Here is a 26,597-nt window from a genome sequence, read left to right on the forward strand (position 1 = left end):
GTGGGCCATCATTGGGAAGAGATGCCCCTTGGTCTTTCAAACTTTATATGCCCCATACAGGGGAATGCCAGGGCCAAGGAGTGGGAGTGGGTGGGTAGGGGAGCAGGGCAGGGGGGGTATAGGGGACTTTCGGGATAGCATTTGAAATGTAAATGAAGAAAATATCTAATAAAATATTGAAAAAAAAAGAGAAGAGAACTCAAGCACACTACAGGGTTGGAAAGGTCTAGAAACAGTAAGTTATAATTTTCTCAGAAAGCGGTAGTGCTTTCTCATAGCTTAACATGGATTATTTGCTCAGACCTTAATAAGCCTGGCTCAGCAGGGAAGATTGTGGGACCAGTCTCAAACTTTTCATTTTCTGGTAGGTGAGCTGAAAGTCCTTTGCAGGTGGTAGTGACAAGGATCAGAATAGACCTTTGAGACCTTGTAAGTGAAAGCAGACACAACTTCACAAATTCTTCCCAAAGAACTTCTTGATTCATATCCACTATTGACTCATTCATTGGTGACACTGTTATGAACTGATACATGTTCTCCCAATTTGTGCTGACATCTCTAGTGCCCTAAATGATGGTACTTGGAGATGGAGTTTTTTGAAGGTGATTAGATCATGAAGACTGGTCTGGTGACAATAATGCGCTCATAGCATAGCTCTCTCTCATAGCTCACTGGCCCCATTATTCCTTTCTAGGGGCATGAAAGACAGACGAGCCCACAGGGAGACAGCTCTCACCAGAACACTTCCACACTGACAACATGACCTGGGAGAAAAATCAGTTTACGTTGTTGACGCGACACAGTCTGTGGAGCTATGTTACCACAGCTCCAGTCTGCTCATTATGAAAGTCAGTGTGATTTTTAAAAGTTGCTACTGACTGGATCTTATTCTAAGTTAAACACGTCTTCTTCTACTGACCTTCTGCCCATGAAAGATTTCACCAAGTCCCTAACTTTCAAATGTCTTGTCATTTGCTTAGCTCCTCTGTTTCCTACTGCACTTTAGCATCCACTTCTCAAGGATAGGTGTGTTTCAAATCCCTAAATGATGATCAGATCTGCCCACTGTCGGCCACTCCACAAAGCGACTGATGTTCTTGTCTTTCCTAGAACACCACAGTCAAGGACGGCAACTGCTCTACCAGCAAGCAACTGCTTAGGCCATGACTGCAGAAGAGTCTAAACAGCTTGTTGTCGTAGCCTCTGTCCCTGGCATTTTTTCCCTTATCCTGGGGGTTGGTTTTTTTTTTTTTTCTCTAACATTTGTGCTATGCCATTTTCCCCCTTCCTGATTAAAAAAAAAAAAAAAAAAAAAAGAATAGAATTTCCCAGGCTCCATGATAAATGGGTTTTGTCCATTCACTTTAATTTCTCTCTGACCCCATAACTCTGTATATCATGACATAATGATTTCTCTTTCTTTCTGGACCCAGGCTACTGGTATTTACAAAGTTCCCCACTGCTGCCTCCGTTTCTACCCTAGTGTAACACATAACATAGTTAACAATGTTTACCTAGCTCTGACCCCACTAGGTGAAACTGTGTTGGTCTCCATGGTTTTTATTCTGTCACAACACACCTGATTCTGGGTGACTTAGAAAGAAGAGAGAAAGCCTTTTTTACAGTAGACGTTGCTAAGCCCCGGGTCAGGGCAGCGGAATCTGATGCCACCCATTCTTCCACGCCGTAAAATCACAGCGAGGCCGAGGGCACGGGGGTGGCTATCTCCCCAGCTTCCGCTCATTAGAAAGTCCTGATTCAATCTCCAGTGATCACTGGACTCTCAATTCCAGTGTCCAGAGCTCTGAATTTAGGGGTATGTGGGTGTGAGGCTTCCTTAGAGAGTGTATATGCCAGGAATCCTGAGGATTCCGTAAAACGTGGTTTTACTAACCCTTTGTAGTAATGTTTGTAATTATTACTCCCCACCAATGTGGTATGATAAGGCTTATGCATGTTTCACAACCTCTCCAGCATTTTAGCAACTGTTTAAATGCTATTTTACACGAGTTTTAAAATCAAACAGGATGTGATTAAGATGACTGTCATTTGTCAGTTGTACAGTACATGCCTCTGACAGTGTCTAAATCATTTGGATATAGACAACTGTATGAGATGGCCTAGTTTGCGAGCAGAGATGGCCGTGCTTTCAAACAGTGACTATGTAGACTTAGCATGCCTGCTGCTGTTTTCATTTTATCCTCAGAAATATCTCCATGTGATTGATTTGCGGCACCGAGCCAAACTGTCTCAGTTTTATGGGAGCGTTTTCTTCTAAATAGCCTGAAAATATATTTCTCCATTCTGATCTTGATTAATGAAAACTACTCCCTCGTACATCAGACCCTCTGAGGATCCTGTAAGATAGCTTTTCATGGAGACTAAATTGTGATTTGGGAATGGAACAAAACTCTAAGTACTCTTTTCAAGTGGGAAGACATAGCTTCGGGAACACGTGGCCTTAACTGCCCAAGGTGGGCTGTGTCTGCTTGGAGAATAGGATTCTTCTCAATCAGTCCTCAAAAAACACTTTTCCTCGTTGAAACCAGTTGTTTTGAATCTTGGGGAAATTTTTCAAATATTATATATGTTTACTATTTAGTTTTGAGCAGCAGTAGCATTTCTCAGGTCGGGGAAGAAATTTATATTTCACACCAAGGAAGCCTGTCAAAGAATGTTTCCCTGTGATAGATTGAAACTAGGGGAACTCAAAGGAATCCTGGGAACACTTCCTCTCAGCTTATCATTTTACAGATGAGGAGGTCAAGATCCAGTGTAACTGTCACCGCCTAAAAGACACATTATTAAGGTCTACCCTAATGTGGGCACTGAACTTTCACATTGTGATCCAATTTTTCAAATCATTTTTCAAATTACTGCCTGTTAGAGTCAGGCCAGTCGTTTGACTGTTTCTGTTTCTGGTACTTCCTGTTGCTTTCCAGCGAGTCTGGTTCCACATTGGCTAGCCCCTAAGTCCCGTGATTCTGGATGGTGCAGATCACCATTCTGCATGGCTTGCTTTTGGCTTCTCTTGGACTAAAAAGTCTCACAAGGGCAACTTAAGGAATGGAGGGTGTAGCTTGGCTCCTGGCTGAGAGTACAGCCTGTCACTTCTGGGAAGGTCTGGCGGCAGGAATGTGTCAGGTGTCTGGTCACATTGTGTCTGTTATCAGGGGACAAGGGACAAATGCTGGTGTTCTGCTCCATTTCTTCCTTTATTTCCTTATAATCATTCTTAGACCCAGCCCTCGTGATGGTGATGCCTGTACACACGCAATATCCAGCCCTCAATTCAGTCTTCTGGAGACACCTTCACAGACACACCCAGAACTATGTCTCCACAGTCACTCTAAGTCCAGTCAAGGGACAATGAAGATTATCAATACACTTAGTTCTATCTAATACACATAGTTCTAAAAATGCCAGTTCTGTTTGATGAGCTCCACTCTGCAGACATTTAATTTGCTAACATTTCAGTTTCTCACATCAGAAGGGGTAACACACACGGTGGGGGTCTCCATTCTCTCCTCATTCCAATAGTGTTTGTAAACAAACAAAAATGGTTAGGTGTTCTCACAACATAATAGTATTTGTCAAATAATAGACAGGTCAAAGACATTGGTTCAACCATTCAGCAATGTTTAGGCACATCATAATTTCATCTTGCCCACTAAAAGTAATAAATGTTATTTTATTAATATAATAAGTCAAATAATAAAATGTCCTTAAGCTGATGGAAAATTTAAAGGACGCCAAAACCAAGGTTACATTTTGATGTTTCCCCTGGCTTTGCAATCTTGCTTTTGATTTAACTTAGCCTTAATGCAAGGTTAAAGATTGGCTATAGTTTCCTGTATCTGTAATTTCACTTTCTGTAGTTCCAATTACCTATAGCTGTGCTCCTTTGTCCAGCATGGGGCAGTCTCCACCGTGTAAGCTACCATCCTGTTGGTCACTCAAGGAGCAGTGTGAACCATCATCTTGGTTCTCTCGGAGCTTCAGTTTTGTCATCAATAGTTCTTATTGTAAATGTACGAGTAGCCTCAAAGTATGAAAGTCATAAGGCCAGCCAGGTGTGGTGGCGCACGCCTGTAATCCCAGCACTCGGGAGGCAGAGGCAGGCAGATTTCTGAGTTTGAGGCCAGCCTGGTCTACAGAGTGAGTTCCAGGACAGCCAGGGCTACACAGAGAAACCCTGTCTCAAACAAAACAAACCAACCAAACAAACAAAAAAGTCATAAGGCTGGCCATTCTGATATTACAAAGAAAAGCTGTAAATAGATTCATTCAGGTAAAACATGGAAGTTTCTAGCATAATAATGCAAACCAAAACAAAGACTGTAAACCATAACCCAAGGCTGGAGATAGAATTTACTTGGTTGCTTGCCTCCAAGGATGTGGGAAAGCCTAGGTTTGGCCTACCCACCAAAATGTAAACAAACACACAACCACACAACCACAAAGGGTGTGGTGGTGGGCCATGGCTGCAATTCTAACACTCAGGAGGTGGAATTAGGAGAATCAGAAGTGCAGGGCATCGTCGGGCCACAGGGAGATTTGGGAGCCAGCAGCCTGAGAGACAAAGCCACCCCCTTCAAACAAAAGCAAATGAAAGCCTCCACATGATAGATGGTGACAGCATCCCTTTGTGGACAGTAGTTACTCAAGGATGTTCCTCTGTATTCCTATGAGATCTAGTAAAGAATACATAGGATTTACAAACAGTATTACAGAATCGAGTCTTTTCCAAAGTGTGTTTGCTGAGGGGCTTGGGAGATTCTGCCCAGCAGTAAAGTCGGTGGTACCATGATTGTGCCAGCTTGTCAGCTTCCCTTTTACATCTGCTGTCAGGCCAGCTGCATGTGGTAAGGTACTTCATGTTCTCGAAGTAACCGATCAATCCAGTTAGTTACAACTGGAGCTGCCAGCATCTCATCTCCGCACCTCTCTCCTGGAGACTAATACCTTTTCAGGATATCACAGGAGAAAGGGTTCACCAGACGTTTTTGACTTTCTAAAATCAGATGCCATTTTCCTAACCTTCTCTGAAGCACCTCCTTGCTTGCTGCCCCCCTCCCCCCAGCTGCCCCCCTCCTCCCAGCTGCCCCCCTCCCCCCAGCTGATCCCACAAATCAGGTTTTGTTTTCTGTACCCAGACTCAGATTGTTCTATAAAGCAATCCCAGTGCCTTTGCCCTCACACCCAACACAAGCATTTGCTTCTCTTTCCTGTCTCCTGGAGGTTTTCTGTCAGCATCGCCTCTGACTACAGTTGGGCTCAGCTGACTTTCAGGAATGATTATCTTTTCAAGAATCCAGGATAATGAAGTCTGATGTCATCTTGGAAGGTTTGGTGAGGTCAAATATGCCAACACATTTTTAATCTTACCTTTGGTTGGGGCCTATACCACACTGACTTATATTCCATGGCCAAAGGAGGAAAACATGTGGCCATGCTTGATGTCTGTAGTTTGGAACTATACTCTGCCTACTGGAAATACAGCAGGGATTAGTGCAGAAGTGTGAATCTTTACCGGAGCATAAGGTCACAACTGGAGTGATCTATTAATGTATAAACCATGCCCACGTTGTGAGGTTCAACTTATACTTTTTTTCTTCTTGTCATTTGACTTTGAGAATGTAAAACTAGAACACATTCAGTGGAAAGAGGATTTCTAACACTAAACTGTTTCTAGACTTGTAGTGTGAGTGCTAAGTGGTGCTGGGGAGTCTCACAGCTCCTGGTTACAAAACCCTGTCATAGAATGAGCAATCTGCTCTGCCAGATGTGTGCTGCTAAGCGATGATGCGGAAGGTTTGCAATGTGGGACTTACAGTAGGTCAATGAGGTGAAATCTCACTGTACACTGAGGAACACCTGTAGTGGAGAAAGGGCAGCAGATCGCTAGGTTCCCACAAATCCCTCAATCATTCCCTTCAACAGGTCTCTATCACAGTCCTGACTAAATATTACAGGTCCCTACATACTCAGAAAAGGACTCCAGGTTTCATTTCTTCATTTCATGGTTGTTTCTTTAAGTCAATTGAGGAACATATCAGTGGACTGCTGGAAGCCAGACATCCCAGGCAAGTAACAGTCAGACAACTGACAGTCAGAGGGAGGCAGTGGAGCCAAGATGCAGATAGGAGAGGGCTCACTGCTTCTAATTCTCTAGCAGCCTCACTTTAAAGAGAGATATATCCTGCGGGAATATATTGAGGCTTAGAGCAAAATATTTAAGTCCTTAACTTTACTTCGCTGTCTACAAAATGGGGGCTGTAGCTACCAAATAATAGTGAAAAAGCTTACTCGTACTGTGACAGGTAGCATTAAATATTATTTATACAGTCAGATGTCTATCATCCAATGCTATCCACATCTCCTTGTTTATGTGCGTCTTCACTAGGTATAACCTTAAAGTCTTCATAATTATTAAAGAATATGAATTCATTTAGGCATAACTCAACCAAAAAAGTAATAAAGACCAGCACAGAGACACTTCTCATTTAGACACATGTTTATCTTCTGATTGCTTTATTTTACTTTACGACCACATTTGATTAATTAAAACCATTTTCAAGAAGATTTTGAAAGCCAAAAAAGAGTAATTAAGTCTCTGCAGGAATAAGCATATTCTCTCCCACTGAGAGCCAACAAGGCAGCCCTTTGCTACACATGGACTGGGTGACTTGAACCAGCCCATTTATACTCTTTGGTTGGTGGCTCAGTTTCTGTGAGCTTCCAGGGGTCCAGGTTAGTTGACACCGTTGGTCTTCCTATGGGGTTGCCATTCCCTTCAGCTCCTCTGATCCTTCCATAGGGGGTCCCTGACCTCAGTCCAATGGTTGGCTGTAAGTGTCTGCATCTGTCTCAGCCAGCTGCTGGTAGAGCCTCTCGGAGGGCAGCCACACCAGGCTCCTGTCTGTAAGCTCAACATGGCATCAGTTATAGTGTCAGGGTTTGGTGCCCACCTATGGGATGGATCCCAAGTTGGGCAGGTCACTAGAGGGCCTTTCCTTCAGTCTCTGCTCCATTTTTGTCCTGCATTTTTTTTTAGACAGGAACTATTATGGGTCAAAAATATTGTTGGTGGGTTGGTAACCCCATGCCTTTACTGGGGGTCCTTGCCTGACTACTGGAGGTGGTCTCCTCGGGTTCAACCTCCTCACTGCTGGGCATTTCTGCTAAGGTCACCCTGACTGAGTCCCGGGATCCTCCCCCATCCTAGATCTCTGGGACTTTCTAGAGTTTTCCCTCATCCCACCCCCCAGAGCTGCACATTTCCATTCACTCTCCGGGGCCTCTGGGAATATTGTCTCTCCCCATGCCTGATCTTGCCCACTTTTCTTTCCCCTTACATCCTGCTCTATACCCTGCAGTACCAAATATTCAGCCAAGACTTAGTTCTTAATGCAAAAGCAGTCACATTGATCTCAGTGTGCAAACTGTCTCTTTTCTTTAATAAATGGTGGCGTTATACATACAACAAAGGCTTGTTTTAAAACAAACAAAAAAGAATTAATTAAGTAAATACGTTACATTAGCTTAAATTATTTTGTAGTATATTATACATAATAGTTTTACTATGCTCAGCGACTTTTGAGGAAGTAGTTTTCTTACACCCCTCACTTTAGCATTATAAACTATAGGAACACTACGGTATTTTTCCAGTAATTAACTAAAATCCACTTTACATCCCAATCATAGCTGCATCTAAGTCACCCCCTCAAATGGCCCCTCTATCCCCCCTTTACCTCTGAGAAGGGGAGGTCGCCCCTGAGTACCAACCTGCGATGGCACCTCAAATCACCGTAGCACTAGGCACATCCTCTCCCACTGAGACTAGACAAGGCAGACCAGTTAGGGAAACAGGATCCACAGGCAAGAAACAGAGTCGGGGTATCCCCTTCTCCAGGTGTTGGGGAACCTGCATGAGGACCAAGCTTCATATCTGCTACATATATGTGGGGGCAGGGTGAGCTGGTCTAGCCCTTGTATGCTCTTTAGTTGATGCTTCAATCTCTGGGATCCCCCAATGGTACTATTTTTTTTAAAAATATTTCTTTGGACACAGATTGGTGTCTTGATTTTTCACTAAACATTTTATAGTACCCTCTCACTCTATACTTTTTATGGGTGTTGTCTAAGGAATGTACAAGAACCTATCAAGATGAGAATATTATTTCCAGCCAATGCTCAGAGGTAGCAAGCAGTCTGATTCCCTCATGGTGCTAACATGAATTATGACACGAAAGAGGAGGTCGCAGAGACTGTGGAGTCCTGTGACTGTAGCTGGCAAAGCACTGAGTGACAAAGACGCGTGTCATAAATGGAAAAGGTGCCCAAGACTCTGAACGGAACAATGGGTCACAGGGGAGTCCACTGTCGGGAGGCTAGAGGAGTCAGTAGACCCAAGAGGCTCATCCTGGTGACAAGGAAGACCCTGTGTCCCATGTCTCTGGCCGGGCTGACTCACTCTGTTGTGATACTTGAATCCTCCTCGAATGGTACTGTCCCTCCCAGACACTTTGAGTCGACTCTAGCTTATTTCTGATTCCTATTATTAAGATTAGAACATAGTATGGATCTCTTTCTTATTTGACCTTTGAAAAATGAGCATAGTAATAGTAGAACAACAACAACAACAACAAAATTATCTGGGGATTTTCAGGAATTCCTTTCTTAAGGCCAGTAAGAATTTAATACCTTTGAAATGGGGAAAGAATTAAAGGCTAGAGTGCTGGTTAGTATTTTTCATATTTGTTCCTTTGGTCTGGTTTGGGTTTTGAATTATTTTTCCCTGTGGGTTTTTTTTTTTTTTTTTTTTTTTGGTCAGCTTGACACCAGCCGGATTCATTTGGAAAGAGGGAGCTTCAGAATGTGTTTATAAGACTGGCCTGTAAGAAAGCCTTTGGGCGTGTTTTCTTTATTAATGGTTGATGTGGAAAGACCCTCGCAACTATGGGCAGTGCCATCCCCTGCGCAGATAGTTTGGGGATGGAGAAAAATGCAGCATGAGTAAGCCATGGAGAGCACACGGTGTTCCCCCATGGCCTCTGTACCAGGCCTGCCCTGAGTCCCGCCCTGACTGCCTTCATGGCGGACTGTAAGCTTTGCGATGAAATAAAGCCTTCCCTGCACCCATTGCTTTGGGTTGTGGTGGCTACCCCAGTGGGGGGGAAGCAAAGGAGGACATCTGGGAAGTCTTTGAAGACCAACTGCAAAACGAGGGGAGCTACCAGATCGCCTATTGTAACTGTTCTCTTTGTGATCCTAAAAGCATAATTCCAAAAACCAGGATAATTGTTTGTTATTAGCAAATGATTTCTAGTTCTACACAATTTAGTTACATTACATTACACAATTACACAATTGTATAATGTTACACAATTACATTAGTATGCTATTTTTTTTTAGTTTACCAATTGTGACTGAAATCTTTACTTAATTTAATCTTTAACATCAATTAGAATTCTCAGAGTCATTTTAACTGCAGTAAGAGTTTGAATCTAAAAGTAGCTTTTGTGTGGTTGACATTAGGAGGGCCATGCTGTCTTGATAATCTCTCTTGTCTAGAAGTCAAAGTTAATCAGTCAGTAGGATTTAAAAGATGGACCATGTAGAACGGTAAAAGTGCCTCCCAGGATCACCTCCCAATTTTAATTCATTTGTAAGTTGGAAAAGATAACATTTGGTTCCATTTAATTACCGTTGTTAAAATTCGATGAGCTGGAACCTTAAACCACTGAACATTAGTTTGCCTTTGCTATCTTGTTTTGTATAGGAAAGAAGAAACAGAGCAAGGAGATTACCTGATTGTTCATTATGAAGGATCTTAATCTACTTAGGAGACCCAGGCCAGTGCTGGATACATGTTCCAGAATCCTTGGTTTATTCTAGAATATCTGAATGATTTCCAGTAAAGCCAACAGTCTCCCAACTGCTGTTGAGTTCATCTGGGCCTTAGCTTACTGAGTCCGTTATTTCAGGACCTCATCTTTAAAGATTAAATGAAAACCTGTCTGGTTTAGGTTTGGGAAGCTAAACAAAGGGACCTTGCAGTTCATTAAGGAACATGGTGCTAATTCTGTACCATGGAGTGCAAGAGAGCCTTGACTGAAAGTCTAGCCATCAATAATCACTAACAATTCTATTACTATTATCTCTCACATGGATTAATTAATAAGGTGATATTCATTCTAGAACACAAGAAAATTTTCTGTTGAAATCTCATGAAATAGTGTCTTCAATAGAACCCAATTTGGGTTTTATTAATAGCAATAGTTAAACATGTTGTAACCACTTGAAAAAGTTGTAGAAAAAATAGATATAAGTAAGCTGAACTTTAAGGCACCAATGTGTAGTTGTACTTCTTAAATTCAGCAGTTAGTATCTGAGTTCTGGTGAATTTAGGAAGGATATGTACAAGAACTGAAAATTAGAAATTCATAAAACTGAGGATGCTGGGTCTGATGTGTGCTATAATCTCAGCAGTTAGGAGGCTGGAGGCTAGAGAATCTTGAGTCTAAGACTAGTACAGTTCATGTAGCAAGCTTCATAGCAGCCTGTGCTACTGAAAGCAAAGCAAGTGCCTTTTTCAAAACCAAATAATCACAGGACTAGCAAAAAGAAAACAAATAGGTCAAGGGAAGTGATGGAACTGAATCCAGACAGCAGTTACTAAGTTTCTAAGTCGGGTTGCAGGACACTGGGGATAAACATGCTCACAAAAGAGACCCCAGTAATAGCAGCAATTTGGATACTTACTGAACATCACTCTGAGAAGCTCTTTCAATCTTCTATGCCTCCATATGTACTTTGATTCAAAATACTCTTTTCTCTGAATGTGACTTATAAAAGTAATTAATTGAGTTTCTAGAAGTAGTGGAGTCATTGAAGCATTGATTCACATACCCTGTAAAGCCTGTATGCATGTGGCATGCATAGGTACAGTCAAGAAATAGAATTAGCAAATATGGTGTCATCCTGTGATAGTGCTAACAGCAACCACTGCTTTGTAGTAGGCAGGCAGAAAGTAGCCCACAAACCTTTTACTTGATGAAATAAAAATAAAAATTTCACCTTTTCTTAAGAATGGTTCGTTAAATTCTTAAAACATGATCATGCCTTGTTAAAATTGACAATAAATACATATAACATTCTGTGTGTTTGTGTGTGTATGTTGTGTGTGTGTGTGTGTGTGTGTGTGTGTGTGAGAGAGAGAGAGAGAGAGAGAGAGAGAGAGAGAGAGAGAACATGCGTGCATGTGCCTAATTGTCTATAAATTAGACCACAGTAGATCAAAATCAGTAGAGAAAGGATATAACATAGATTAATTGAAACAATCAAATCGAGCCTTTCTGGATTATTAAGCCATTTGTTGAAAGGCACCCATGTTGTAGATTGATTTTTTAAAGGTTGAAAATAAAGGTTGGTTAGATTATACACTGTAAAATTTCACAGACGTTTTGGCGAGTAAGTTGGATTCTCCGCATCCTGAGATTTTTCTCAGAGCTCCTTTATTTTTGCTTCTTAACTGGTGTGTGTAAGACATTGGGTATAATTAATTATAGCCTGGGGGACAGAGCCTGGTTTTGGGGGACGCCTCCGGCCTTCCTCTGAGACCTTGGCCAGGCGCTCAGTGAAATTTGCTGTGCCAGAGGAAAAATGAAGAACAATTAATCATCTGAAAATATAAAGGCTTCCTACACTGGCATGGACTAGCGGCTTGGGGTGGGCTGCAGCTCATGACTGACCCAGCTTGTGAAAGCCATGGCGACCCTACGCATTCCCGGTAGGACCAGAGCTGAAGTGAGCTGCTCTTCCACAGTTTCAGCACGTCTGCTGAGTGCTAACACTTCACTTCTGGGAAACATGAAGCCTTTAACTCAATTTCTTGTCAATTGCTTAGATCCAATCAGTGACTCTCAGACTCCTTTGCTCTCTTTATTGGTCTCCACACATCCTTCATCCTCTTACACAAGCACCTCTGACCCAATCGATGGCCACAATGTCTCCTCTCAGCACTGTATAAGGAGCTGCCCTAGAGCCAAAGCAGATGGCCAGTTATTTAATTGAAAGAAACTAGTTTCACACTGTTTATTATGCTTAATCTGGTCCAAAGTAGATTTATACTAAATTTTACATATTTTACATGTTGAAGTTAATATCTTTAATAAAGATATTTAACCTATTATATTTAGACTTGGTTATCAAGTTTGAATTCTGAAACAGATCCTTAAAATATTTCTTTTTGCCACCCCTCACTGTGTCACTTGGTTAAAACCTGTGTATTATTGATAGTATTTAGGATTATTTTGTTAAATCTCATATGTACACACACACACACACACACACAATTTAATGCCAACTTATTTAAGTAGATATAAGGAATTGAGTAGTAGCACTGAATGTCCATAAATTTTCTTTGTTATAATGTGAGTTGCATACACTATTATCTGTGTGATGTCTCTGTATGTCCAGGTGTGTCTTTGTGTGTGTGTCTTTGTGTGTGTTTAGTACATGTGGGAGCCAGACCCAATCCCCAAAGTCATTTTTCGGGAGCAATCTGCAATCTGCATTGTTTTTGTTGCAAGCTCTCTCACTAGCATCTAGAACTCATCCATTCACCTATACTGGCTGGCTTGCAAGCCCCAGAAATCCTCCTGCCTCCGTGTCCTAGTGCTAGAATCATAAGAAAGTACCACACACTGGACTATTTACAGAGACTCTGGGAGTCAAGTTCAGTTCCTCATGCTGGCACAGAAAGGACTTTATCCACTGAGCTATCTCTCCTGGTCCTATAATTTATTATAATTTATTATATATTTAAGAAGCTGATTCTTCTTTACCATGTACATTTCATTTTGGCTCCATACATATGATTTCTTCAGTTACACCTAGTAGCTAAATTGGATTGACAATTTTATCTCTATATGCATACACGTACATTTATTATTGTAGTTATAAAAGCTGTGTAGAATTACTGGGGTGAATTAAAGCTAGTGACTGATGAGACCATGAACTACAGTTAAACACATATTATCTGCTTTTATTTCTCTGTAGATAATCTGGAGTCTGCTCTACCTCTCCCTTCATATTGCCTTCAAATATTGCACATCAACACGAAGTGACTAGGCTTAAATATTCCACACACCACCCAAAGCTGTTAACGTGGTCATCTGACAACAGGTGAGCACATGTTTTTGCTTGCAGTTCCTTAGTCATGCTTACAAATAAAAAAGACTAAAAAACACAACTGCTTCCAAGTACACAGACGATTACAGAATTGTCCACTAAGAAAAACATCATGCAGGAGTCTGTGCGTTCATACTGAATCTTGACCGTTGATCAACTTCATCTGCTAAGAGGTAAGAGGTGGTTGTGGGATGTGCTGTGTTCCCAGGGGTAAGTATCAGTTACTTAATACTGTGAACTGTTAGCACAGTGCCAGCTATAAGCACCCTACCTCAGGACCTATGGTCTCTCAGCCCATAGGTTCTCAGCCTCAATAACTGGCAGATGCCTGTGGTATACCGTGGAGTGCACCATAAATCCAACCAGAAAGTACATATTTGTTTGCATGCCTTCGGTGGCGCTGCTGCACCTGAGGGCACTCGTTTCTTTCCAGGCAGGTAGTTACTGTCACTCTTAGAGTTCATAGCTGGATAGGATTTATAGTAAATTTTCTCCTCTGGCAGCGTGCATAACTCCTTCAAATGTTGTGGAAGATAGTAAGGATGAAACCCCCCAGTCCATACCAACTTGGTTGCTCCCTATCTAGGACTTATCAAGTACGTGACCTGTTCAATCTCAACGTCTTACCATCCAGGCCTAGACGAGAGCCGAGAGCAATCGCAGTAGACTTTAAGACTTGGAGGTCCATGGGACCTAGCTGGCCAACAACTCCTGTAAATGTAATGCACTCCTAGCACTGATATTTTTGTTTGTGTTTTTGGTTTTGTTTGGTTTTTTAACTATAGTTTATAGTTAGTGGATTTTTGGTTACATTATACGGTAATAATGTTTGCAGTTTTATACATGTGTATGCTTAAATTTTAGGAACATTCTGCAGTAGTTTTCCATATGACAACTCATGAAAGCCTTTGGTATTAGTTACCCTCCTCTATCCTGCCTTTCCACCTCCATCCCTCACCCCTTCACCCTACATCATGTATCCCTCTGCTCATGCCCACTCATGCCACAGAGTTCCGTTTTCCATACCTTGAAAGCCCCCTCTCACCATGGTATTTTCCCAATTCCCTCACCTCTGAGGGTATGCCATAGGAGACTTAATGTATCTGCAGACTCCAGGATAGCGTCTTCAGAGGAGAGAAAAGCTGGACACATTTGTATTCTAGATCCAGGTGGCCTCTGTCAGAATGCTTGTTTACAACTTCGTCAATTTCCCTGTAAATTTCAGAATTTTCTCTTTGATATAGGTAAATAGCATTTCACTTTGTAAGTGCACCACATGCTATCCATTCATCAAGGAAGATTGAAGCTGTTTCAAATTGTTGGCCATCATGAATAGAGCATCACTGAACATGGCATGAGCGAGTATCTCTGTTGTAAGATAGAGTCCTCTGGGTGTATGCCAAGAATGGTATAACTGAATGGTGTGGTGGCTCTAATTCTAACTCTGTCCAAACTTTCCATATATCCACAGAGAATGTCAAAGTGACTCTTCCCTCCAGTGAGTAAATGTCCCTTCTCCATGTCCACTCTAGCAACTGTCACTGTTTTGATCTTGCTATTTTGACTCCTGTAAGATGAAATCTCAGAGTTATTTAGCATTTCAGTTCAATATTCAGGGCTGAGGATCTTGACTATTTAAAAATTATTTCTCGTATACTTATGAGTATTTTCTGCTTAGTACTTTGCCTCTCTGGCTAGTTTTTTCCTCGATGTTTGGCACTTTTACTACCTTTGTGTATTGTAGATAGTAATCCTCTGTCTGATATGTAGCAGGCAAAGATGCTTTCCCATTCCGCAGGCTGTCTATTTACTAGAATTAAGCTCAATATCTCAATAAGAAAAATCAGGGGAAAGCCTGAAGCATGCAGGAAAAACAGGATTCCATAAAAGACCGAATCTTAAAATTATAGGCATAGAAGAAAGAATCCTACATTAATGGTTTATACAAGATCTTTAACAAGATCACAGAATAAAATTCCCTAAAGTAAGATAACCATGCACACATAAGCAGCACACGGAACACCAACTAGACAAGATTAACAGTGAGGCTCCCCACTGTACATCAAAGTCAAATCACTAAATATACAGAATAAAGGAAAATGTCGAAAAAGATAAAACCATACAAATATATAAGCAGCACACTAAACCCCCAACTAGAGAAGACCGAAAAAGAAACTCCCCACAGGATATCATAGTCAAACTCTACAGATACAGAGTAAAGAAAAAATATTGAAAACTGCAAGAGAAATACCATACAACTCACATATAAATCATAAAAGCTGATATTTAAGGAAATCTTTAAGATCCAAAAGAGCCTGGAGCTCAATAATTCTAAAATACCAGGACTGCCAACTTAGACAAAATTGCCCAGAAAAAACTACCTTCCACAGTTGAAGGAGAAAGGAAAGCTTTTCATGATACAAGCAACCTTCAAAACTTAATATCAAAAAAAAAAAAAAAATGCTAATCTGAGTACTGGAAGGAATATTCTGAGCTGAGGGGAAAAGTAAGTGTAGCCAATGGACTCCAGAAAGGAAACAAAGTGGAAGCTTCATCAAAACAAAGAATAAAAGCACAAGCCAGTGGGAAGCATCAGAATGGCTACAGTACCCACACCAAGCACTCCGTCAAGGACTTCAATTCTCCCATCAAAAGGCACAGCAGAAACAATCCTGAGCAAACAGAATAATGCTGGCCAGATTGGTACGCCAGACTTCAGGATTTTTTTAGAACCTTAATAATAAAAATATTGTACTGGCAGAAAACCAGAAGTGTAGACAATTGGAAACAAAATAGAAGGACCAAATATGGGTGCACAGAACTCCCACCATCTGACTTTTGACAAAGAGACCAAAAGCACACTGGGAGAGAAGAGAGCATCCTCAGCCAATGGTTCTGGAAGCCTGGATGTGCACATGTGAAGGATGGAAGTAGACCTACAACCGCCATCCTGCACATAAATCAGATTCCAATGCATCGATGATGTCAGTGTGAGCTCTGCAACCTTGACCTGCTAGTGGGAAGCCTAGGCACTACCCTACAAGACAAGNGGGGGGGGGGGGGGGGAAAGGACTCTGCAAACAGAACTCAATTTTTAAAAAGGCAGTAACGTCCAAAACTGACAACTCAGACCTCATAAAACAAAAAATTGCATGGCAGCCAAGAGAAACCTCAGTCAGGTGAAGGAGGAAAACCAAATCCCCAAAGCAAGAGAGAGTCTTCTACATCAGCTGTACAAGAGAGAGTCTTCTACATCAGCTGTGCATCAGAGGCATCATTTAGCCGCTTACATCTTCTGTTTAGAACTCTGTTCTGATTCCTAGGTATCTTTCAGTTGGAGCATTTATTTCCCTGACTTACTTTGTAGCTGTTTGTATACTGTGGGTATACAAAGTATACAACGAGCAATAAAAGGGATTTAGATTAAATATCTTTGATTCCCTCTCACTTCAGCCAGAATGGCTGACACACACTCTCTTCTACCTGGCCCAATCTATCCATGATACTTTCCTGGGAACATTTTGTTTCAATTCCAGACTCTTTGATTTTAAATTTTACTTCACTTTGGATTTTCTTTATAGATTCTCTTTATTAATTATAGCCTTTGATTGTTTTCATTATTTAATTCAACTTTGTGTTTGTTTGATAATCTTCATTACATCACTTACTCATACCTTTTTTGAGTCCTTTATAATTATTTTTATTATTCTTATTTTTTGAGTTCTTTATAATTATTGCTATTTAAAATTCATTTGGTGGTTTTTGTATCATCTAAGTTTCTTTTCTCAGGTAATATTATTATGGGAGCACTATTTTATTTTATTTTATTTTGTGAGATCATAGTTAAAACATTTCTTTTTCCTCCCTCTAAGCCTTCCCATATATCTCTTCCCACTCTAAATTCATGGCCTTTTGTTTTTCCCCCCACTAATTGTTACTGTATACGGTATATATTCCTAAATACAAGTTTTTCCATCTATATAATGCTACCTGTGTGCTTTCAGGGCCAGTTGTTCAGTACTGGACGACCAGTATGCTCCCCCTGGGAAAGATAACTCCCCCCACTCTCCGCTCCCTCAGTGGGCTGTAGTTCTTTGTGTAGAGCTGACACGGGTGCAGAGTTTTAGCAGAGACCGCTGTGTGGGTTAGTCTGTTGTTTGCTGAGCCCATTCAGTCCTGGAGCAAGTAACTCAGTGACAGTGTTTGAATGGGGTGTCAGAAGTGGTCTCTGCTGTGGAACACAGCTATGCAGAGTGAGAGAATGCTCATCGATCATCCTCAGGAGTCTAAGACGGGTGCTGAGGACTGGACGGAGTGGCTGTGTGTATCTGGGGTCCCAGCATCTGGGGTCCCAGCCTTGGGTATGGAGGACTCTTAGCACAGAACACACGGTCCTTAAAAGAGCTGTGGGTGTGAATGTGTTGGTGGCAGAGCTGTCTTGTCTCTACATGGAGGGTGAAGGGCCAGCCAGTGGGAAAGGAGCACATGGCCTTCACGGAGCAAGTGGCCTTCACGGAGCACATGGCCTTCACGCAGCACATGGCCTTCACGCAGCACATGGCCTTCACGGAGCAAGTGGAGTGGCTGAGGGTGTGAGTCTGATGCCCTCGTCTGGAGGAGGCGGACAAATGTATTCATGCATTTTAAAATGACAGGAAAATGAATCCCAAAGTGTTGCTTCTAAATGTTTACCACATTAAATATGATAAAGGCTTTGGCCATTTGAACTCATGGATTAGTAATGATAGACTGCTTAGATTCCACTCTGCACACAAGAAAATTACACGGCCAGGTCTTCACTTCTTGTAACTGTCTCTACAAGAAAGCTGCTTACTCCGTAAATGCCTTTTGGTGTTTTCTCAGTGATTTTTCTGGGTTTTCTTTTTTTAATTTTCAAACCACAAGGAAACTGATCACTCCGAAATTTAATTTTAAAATGTGGTAATAAGCACAGATTCTTCTACCAATGTTTGCAATCCATCCTTTCCTCTGATTTCATCAAGCATCATCCTGCATTTCCAACAACACTATTGTTGGTACTCGAATGTCTCAAATTGATCTTCAAACAGAAGTAGTACTGTTTTAAAACCTAATAAATGAAGAGCTAGGAGAGATAGTTTCATTTCCAGCAAGACACAATTAAAAAGATTATAACACACTGTAAAGATATATACCATTTAAAAGTATTTAAAAGTATTACTCCCATTTAAAAGTTATTCTTGACAGGTATGTGGGGTTTTTTTCCCCACTAATTTGTAATCTCAGTAGAATGTTAACCTAATATAAGCGGTTTTTTTTTTTCACTAAAAATCAGTAATCACTTTGCAAGCACTATTTGTCCATACCTGACAAATTTTGTTGCTGGGGTTTTTTTGTTGTTGCTTTTTTGTTTTTGTTTGTTTTTTGTTGTTGTTTAACATTTTAGTGGACTTTAGTTATGTGAGATTTTTTTTCTCCCTGAGGAGATAACATCGGCACACACACACACACACACACACACACACACACGGGGGGGGGGAGATACACACATGCACATACATAAGTACCCCTACTTAACACCTGTAAGGAGACTTACCTCCCTACAGACCAAAGAAACAAGTTCATCAAAGTCCATGTATTTGAATGAATGGGATTTTTTTTTCAAAACCTATTTTTAATGATGGTTCTTAAATGCTTTAACTTTCCTTTTCACCTACCACCCACCAGAGGTTGTGGGAAAGAAAGGATACAAGGAAGTGGACCTGTTTAGAAAGGTTCTTTGGAGCAACTCCCATTTGAGCTGTCTGGAAATCAGCCATTCACAGTTCACTGGACACCAGCAGTAGCTCGATCCACTCACAAACACTTCATAGAAACACCAGCAGTCCATGTCAGTAGTCAGGATAGCAAGCAGGCATCAGCAGCGGTGGCACTACCTAGCAGAGACAGATAGGCCTTGGCCTTGGCTCTAGTCAGGGTGGGGACCAGGAGAAGTTCTCAGCTCTGCCTCCCTCAGGGAATTGAAGATTGGCAAAGATGCCAGACTCACAAGTGTTGCACAGCCAGCTCTAGCAGCAAGCCCAGCTCAGCCCCCATCACTGTCCATCGAGTCCTATTTATACCCTGCAAAAATCATGTGTCCTCCACGTGTCTTACCTCTGAGGCTTGATGCCCCAGAGAAGGGGGATGCTAGAGGGATAAGGCAGGAGTGGGGTGGGTGGGTAGGTAAGCACCCTCTTAAGGGCAAGGGGAGGGAGGAGGGGTAGGACCTCTTAGAGAGAAGACCAGGATGGAGAGTGGTATTGGAAGTGTAGACAAATAGAATAATTACTTTTTAAAAAGACTAAGGCAGACTGATAAAGCGACTAGTGGGACTCTGGGGATGAGTTACAGGGGTACAGCTGGCTCAGAAGCAGTTGTATCCCTGAAAGCAGAGCACAGGAGCTCCCTGAAGCTCCACAGGCCTCAGACTCTCCTTCTGAGAAGCACTGCTCAGGGCTCCTGCCACAGCAGCTTACTTGCCTCTTTATCCTTGGGTAGGGCCCCTGGTGAGAGTTTCAGCCTTCCCTGATTTGTGAAGTTCGCCGGCCTCTGGGGTCTCCTGTGCCTCCTGTCTCTGTCCTGGAGGGAAGTGCCAGAACAAACCGCGAGAGCGGTTTCAGTGTACCAAAGCATCCCTGCGCTAGTCAGCTTTTACCACTGTGACAGATTACCTCTGGAAATGAACTTTAACGGAGGGGAGATTTATTTTTATTTGATACTTCAGAGGTTCCTAATCACTGGCACCTCATTCTTTTGTTGGGGACCACTGCGAGAACTCTGAGGCAAGGCAGCATGGGATGCATTGTCCCAAAGGTACTCATAATGGAAGCCAAGAAGAAAGGCGTCAAAGGCCACCGTCCCAGAGTTCTCTACAGAAGCACGCACCAGGGAGCCAACTTCCTTCCCCTAGTTCACAAGTTAAAGGTCCAACCATTTTCCAGCAGCACCAAAGGCAGCCAGCCAGGCCTTCATCACGACAATACTGGGGGATGATTAGCAGCAAACTCTACAATCTCTATGGGGAGAAGTTTCCAGGCTATGAATGTTTTGGAATCCGAGTGCTCTTGACTGTTTCAGTCCTTCAGGATATTTAGACACGCAGAATATAATAAAATGTCAAGTGGGTTTTCTTCGGCCTATTTTACTCCCTGAGTACACAATCAAGCAGTCTTATTTCTGATCCTGTATATTTTAGGTTAGTACCAGCAGTTAGCTCTAGCAGCTCACATATACTCAGGCCAAGTTTCTTTAATATCATCAAAATTGTCTCATTTTAGAATAAGAGTAGCAAAGGATTTTTTTAATTAAATTGACTAATAAATGCTTACTGGAGATAATAAGGACTTATTTAGAAATAACAAGGATTCAGAATTTACTGATGTGTATCCCTTTATCCATAGTACATTTATATACCTACAACTACATTATAGGTTAATTTTAGTACTATGTGCTTAGGTCAGTAGCATAAGAGATGAGAAATTTGAAATGTTTTTAACTTTTTAAAATTGAGTAATTAATGTTATTTTAAAATTGAAGAGAGCTTTTGCACACTACATTTTGATTATGACTCCCCTTCCCCTGAATACCTCCATATACTCTCTACAAATACCTCCTGAATACCTCCTGAAGCGCCTAAATCCACATCCTATCTTTCTCTCTTTAATTAGAAAATAGGCAGATATCGCAAAAGAGAAAGAGAACCATATAATAAGACAAAGTAAAAGCTGGTAAACTTGAATAGGACAAAACAGACAGATAGAAAAAGATGAAGAGCCAAAGCTAAAGCACAAGAAACATGGGCACAAAGACACAAGGCTAGGCTCACAACCAAAACTGTAAAATTGTGTGTGTGTGTGTGCATATTGTGTATATGCATGTGTTTTTTGTGCATGTGTGTGTATGTGCATGTGTGTATATGCATGTGGTCTGTGTATGTGTGTTTGGGTGTGTATGTGTGTGTACATGTGTGTATATGTATGTGTGCATGTATATGTGTGTGAATGTGTATATGTATGTGCATGTGTGTATACATGTGTGTATGTATGTGTGAATGTGTATATGTGTGTATATGTGTATGTGTTTTGGGGTGGGTATGTGTATGTGTGAATGTGTGTGTATGTGTGTGTGCATGTATATATGTGTGTGAATGTGTATATGTGCATGTGTATGTGCATGTGGTGTGTGCACATATATGTGTGTATATGTGTATATATGTGAGTGTGAGTGTGTGTTCATGTTTGTATATACTTATGTGTGTATGTGTGTGTGTATCTCTTAGTGTGTATGCATGTGTAGGGTATGTGTGCATAGTCTTTGTGCTGTATGTGTGCTGTACATGTGGAGGGCAGAAGACAACTTTTGGAATCAGTTCTCTGCTTCCACCATGCTGTTTCCAGGGACTGAACTCAGGCTATCGGGATTGGTTACACACACCTTTACCTGCTCAGGTGTTTTGCTGTCTCCAATTTCAACTTCATGTCATTATTGTGTTTGGCTCTAGCCCCTACGCCCTCCCTCTCTATTCAATTTAGAATAACTTGTTATTACACTGCATATTCTTGGAAATAAGGGGTTTACCATTTAAAAATTCTCAGTCTCACTGATTTCTCACCACCGACTCTCCCAGATAGAACTGGAGACACATTTGTCACTTCCTTCCTAAGTTTTTCTAAAAGAGTAATTTCAGACCACTTTAAAATTATCAACATATGACTAAGCAATATATGAAACATCCAAAAAGAAAACTGCAATATAAAATATAATTAATTTTTACTAATCATGGTGTCAGTCAAGAGTTAAATTTTTATGATTTTTTCATATATATTACATATATACACATATATATGTAATATGTGTATATGTATATATGTAATATATACATATATATTATATATATATATATAATATATATGTAATATATTAAAGAGCCCTTTCTCCAGTCCTTCAATGAGTAAGCACATTATCCATGTAGCTAGTAGAAATCCTTTGAAATGAAAGAGAGCTGTGGGGGGTGGGGAGAGGGAGAGGAAGGAGAAATTCTCTAAATGGCCAGTCACCCTAATTTTGAAAGAGCAATGCTTTGAATTACGATATTCTTAAGGCTTGATGATGGCTCAGTTGTTAAGAGCTTGCCACAAGATTTCGAGGACCTGAGTTCAGTCCTTCAGAACCCACATAACAACGTCATGTATGCCACCGCAGTGCCGGGGAAAGAGAATGGGAAGATACTCCTCGGAGCATTTGCCCCTAAGAGCAGCCAAATCAGTAAGCCCCCAGAACTGTGAAATCAACTGTGTATATCACCCCTGATACACATACGCAGGCACGAGTGTGCGGCACGTGCGCGCACGCGCGCACACACACACACACAAACAAGCACAGGCTTGCAAACCACATCCTGCACCCATACAGAAGGCATTTGTTGTGTAATAGCTATGTTTCTCCCCAGACCTTCAGTTTAACTCTGGATTTTTCAAGTCCAAATCTTTTCTTCCCATAATTAAGTGCCCTCAAATTTTACCTCTTCATAATCAAGGCTGTCTAACTTTTTTTTTTTTTGCTTCGATTTCCTAATCATTATCTAAGTATGAGAATACTGCGTATATTAATAAAAATCACACGGCGGTTACGTTGAGAATGCTGTCTTAGCAGCTATCAAGGGTGATCCATGCAATCCAAAGTGTAACATGAACTGCCTTTTTTTTTTCCACTAGGTCACCTTAGTCTCCAGTAGAAGTGCAGAAATGCCATCAGAGCCTTCCACGCCGTCTCCACAACCACTTCCTCCCGACGGAGGGTGGGGCTGGGTCGTAGTCTGTGCGTCCTTTATCTCCATTGGATTTTCATATGCCTTCCCCAAAGCTGTCACAGTATTCTTCAAAGACATCCAAGAAATATTCCACACCACCTCCAGTCAGATCGCGTGGATATCGTCCATCATGCTGGCCGTCATGTATGCGGGAGGTAAGGTCCTCAGTGCGAAGGGATTTCTGGAGTAAGAGTACAGTGCCCTATCTCCATCTCCTTCAGATTGACTATGCCCGTGTATTAAAACTCTTACACATGTTAATCAGTTGAAATCAATTGAAAAGAATGATTAGAACTGCGTTCTTAATGGTTTGTGGCGATTTAGCATGATTTATCTGTTTACTTCATCTTGAGTCTTAGTGTGGGATATTTGTTGAGAATGGAGAATTATTTGCACCACTGAGGTTTGCAGGACTCTCAAGATTCCAGGTGATTCTGCTGTTTGGTTTGGAATGAACTCCATGCTATGATGTTATATCTCAACATCACCATAGCTGACCAAAGTGCTTCCTTTGGAATGAAAAAGAAATCTATGTTCCTGTCAGTTTATAAAGCCAGAACATACTCCGTTTTGCAATGCCCAGAGTGGTGCTCCCCACCATGTATTTTCTGCAGATGTTCAAGTTGTTGTATGTGAAATAATTCCTTATTGTTTCAGGGCTCCCAAAACAATGACATCATTTTACTTAAGTGGCTGTTTGCAGTTATATTGTTAAGAGTCTCTTTTAAAATGAGAGTGTAAATCATGAGAGAGAATTAATCCATCAAACCATCTCATATTGGAGTGTGAAACGATGAAAATCTCTCATTATTATGTGACCTGTTATCTTGAAAACATTCTCAACAGCAGACCAGACTTTTATAGATTTTTTGCATATAAATCATTACTTAAAATTATATGGGTTTTAGAATTTTCATTTGTCAACTGGCAATTTAAGTGTAAGAAACAATTATAGAATTAGAATACAAGAATATAAAGCTATCATTTAAGTTATCTAATGTCAGATTTTACTACGTAAGTAAAGGCAATGTGATTCCTAGTGAGGGGCATAGAACGTTAGCAATAATAACCAATACTTATTGGAATTTGCTCTTGGCCAAGGCCTCATTCCACACTTGATTTGTGTGGTATTCCCCAGTCCTCTTAAGAACCTGAGAGATGATTTTCTTCTTTCTGTTCTGGGACTAAGGACACATACACACTAGTTTTCCAAAGTCACAGGGCTCATTTTTGGATATGCAATGTGAGCCTTCAGACATTTGGCCAGTGCACTCTCATATCTTTCTCTGTTTAGCTACAGAATGGCAGAGCCAGGCCAATCCAGTTCTGAACATCCAACGCAGTCTCTTGCTTTGTACCATTGACACACATTCCACCTGCCCTGGAGGCATACTGATTATTCTGTAAGATAGCGTCTCTCTAATATACAACCAAATCCAATATTGGATCCATAAATAATCCTACTGTGTGTGTGTGATAAGTATGTTGCCATCAGTGAGAAACTTCCACTATTTGTATCTTAATGATTCTAGGTTAATCGGGATTGAATAATATTGATAAGGTTAAACTGGTAAGTATTTATTTGAGTATCAAGAATAGCATTTAAATTCTATTGCACTTGAAAAACTATGATTTTTAAAAAGCTCTTTCTTAGAATAACTTTTGGATGCCTGTTAAGAATTGTGTTTGCTATTTCTATGTCTCTATAGAGATGTTTGCTATTGTGCAATGCATCGTGTTCCTCTACAGCTCCAGTGATCTATGATGGTGCACTGCTGGACTAACATATTTGCCTTGACCTGACAGGTCAAGGTAAATATTAAGATACATCCAGCCCCCACCTCTTACATATAACTGAAATGGAAGCCTCTAGAGACTTGATATAAGTTCATTGAGTTTGGACATCAGGTTCATTTTATCTTTCATAGTTTTCTGTTGAAAATATTGTTGACTAACTTAAAGTCAAGAATCCGAATCTGGTGTAGTTAAGGATCTCTCAGCCTTTTATGCACGATCCCCAATTCCCTGTGGCTTCAGGACATGCATGCTCATTGGAAGCTCACTCAGTGCTTCCTGTGGTACCTGTTCTAAAACTCTGACCTGTGCTGTCCTCCAAACCTACTCCCTGTATCGGGCCAAGAGCAGGATCATCAGCAGTATTCAGTGTCCAGCCTTGGAATTTACAAACTTCATTTCTGACTATATTCTACTGGCCAGAACTGATTACTGGCCTGTATTGAGGCACAGGTCACAATAACTGTGGGCTTCCTGGAAGAAAAATAAGAACTGGATAAGATCCAGTAAGTCCTTGAGAGAATTTTCAACTCAACGATCATTGTCCCCAAGCAAAGGAGAGCTGGTTTACAGAGGTGGCATAGTCATGGCATAGACTTTGAGCTAGCTGGATGAAAAGGAGGATATAAAATAATAGAATGGCATCATTTAATTTAATATTTTTGTTTTCTAAAATTAGTGTAACATCTTAATGTACATTTTTTCTAGGCTTGTCATGTATAAGTAATTTCATTTTATGAACACATTTCTTTTCTCTCTAAGACATATATGGTACAAATTTGAAGAGGCACAAAGGAAAACTATGTTTTGAAGTAGTATCTCATCTATTCCATGCTGGCCTTGATCTCATTTTATAGTTGAGGATGTAAGGAGACCTTGAACTTCGGATTCTCCTGTCCCTACCTTCAAAACATGGATAACAACACGCCCATGGAATGCCCAGGTTATATAGTTTGGGGTAAACACAGGCGTGGCATAAAGGCTAGATAAGTTGTCTACCAAGTGGAATACATCTCCATTCCTCAAATGAAAACTCTAGAAATTAATAAATACAATGGTAATTTGATATTTACATCTTGGGAAAATCATTAAGTTATTTAGAGTAATATAAGAATAAACTCTGTCTAAAGTAAAGCAGATAGTTGTTTTCTGTGTGATTGCTTAGAGAAAATAAGGCACATAAAAATACTGAGTGTCCAAGAGCTAATGTTGGTAAGATCTAGAAAAGATCCAAATAAGCCCTTGGAATATTGTCCCGAATCCTCAATTATCAGGACTGCGACTGTTTGCATGTCATTGCTGGCTACGTAGAAAACAGTGCAACACATCCCCAGGAGAGCACAAATCCCATTAAACTGTAATACACACTGCTCAGTGTAGTTGATGCATTCACACAGTTCCTCATACTGTCCACGCTGTATATCTTATCCTTACAGCCAAGCTTTTATCTTTGAATAAAAACAGACTTAATGCCAGGCATGCTGGTGCACATCCAGAGTCTCAGTTCTCAGTAGGCAAAGACAAGAGGAGTTCCAAAAAGTGTGAGGTTAGCCTGGTCTATGTAGCAAGTTCAAAGTCAGCCAGGACTACACATTGGGACCTTGTCTCAAACAAATAAAAGGACCAGATGTAGTGTCACATGCCTAATGTAGATCCAGCATGCAAGGGCAGAGGCAGAGGGGCAGAGGGGCAGAGGGGCAGAGGGGCAGAGGGGCAGAGGGGCAGAGGGGCAGGGGCTCAGGGCCACAGAGGGGCAGGGAGGCAGGGAGACAGAGGG

At 41.1% G+C, this 26,597-nt stretch overlaps 1 protein-coding gene across 4 annotated transcripts in view; it reads left to right on the top strand.

Moving 5' to 3' along the window:
* Slc16a7 (solute carrier family 16 member 7) overlaps positions 1–26,597 on the top strand; it is a 144,190-nt gene that overhangs the window by 67,728 nt on the left and 49,865 nt on the right. For 3 of the 4 annotated variants that reach the window (XM_029542280.1, XM_029542279.1, XM_021205392.1), the window contains exons 2-3: positions 13,066–13,191; positions 22,932–23,181. In XM_029542280.1, the coding sequence (XP_029398140.1) occupies positions 22,962–23,181 (220 nt within the window). In that variant the 5' untranslated portion in view covers positions 13,066–13,191; positions 22,932–22,961. Of the gene's footprint in view, positions 1–13,065; positions 13,192–13,269; positions 13,371–22,931; positions 23,182–26,597 lie in introns of all 4 variants that reach the window. The other variant, XM_029542281.1, reaches the window with a different exon arrangement.

Source organism: Mus pahari, chromosome 9 (genome assembly GCF_900095145.1).
Source record: "Mus pahari chromosome 9, PAHARI_EIJ_v1.1, whole genome shotgun sequence".
NCBI lineage: Eukaryota > Metazoa > Chordata > Mammalia > Rodentia > Muridae > Mus > Mus pahari.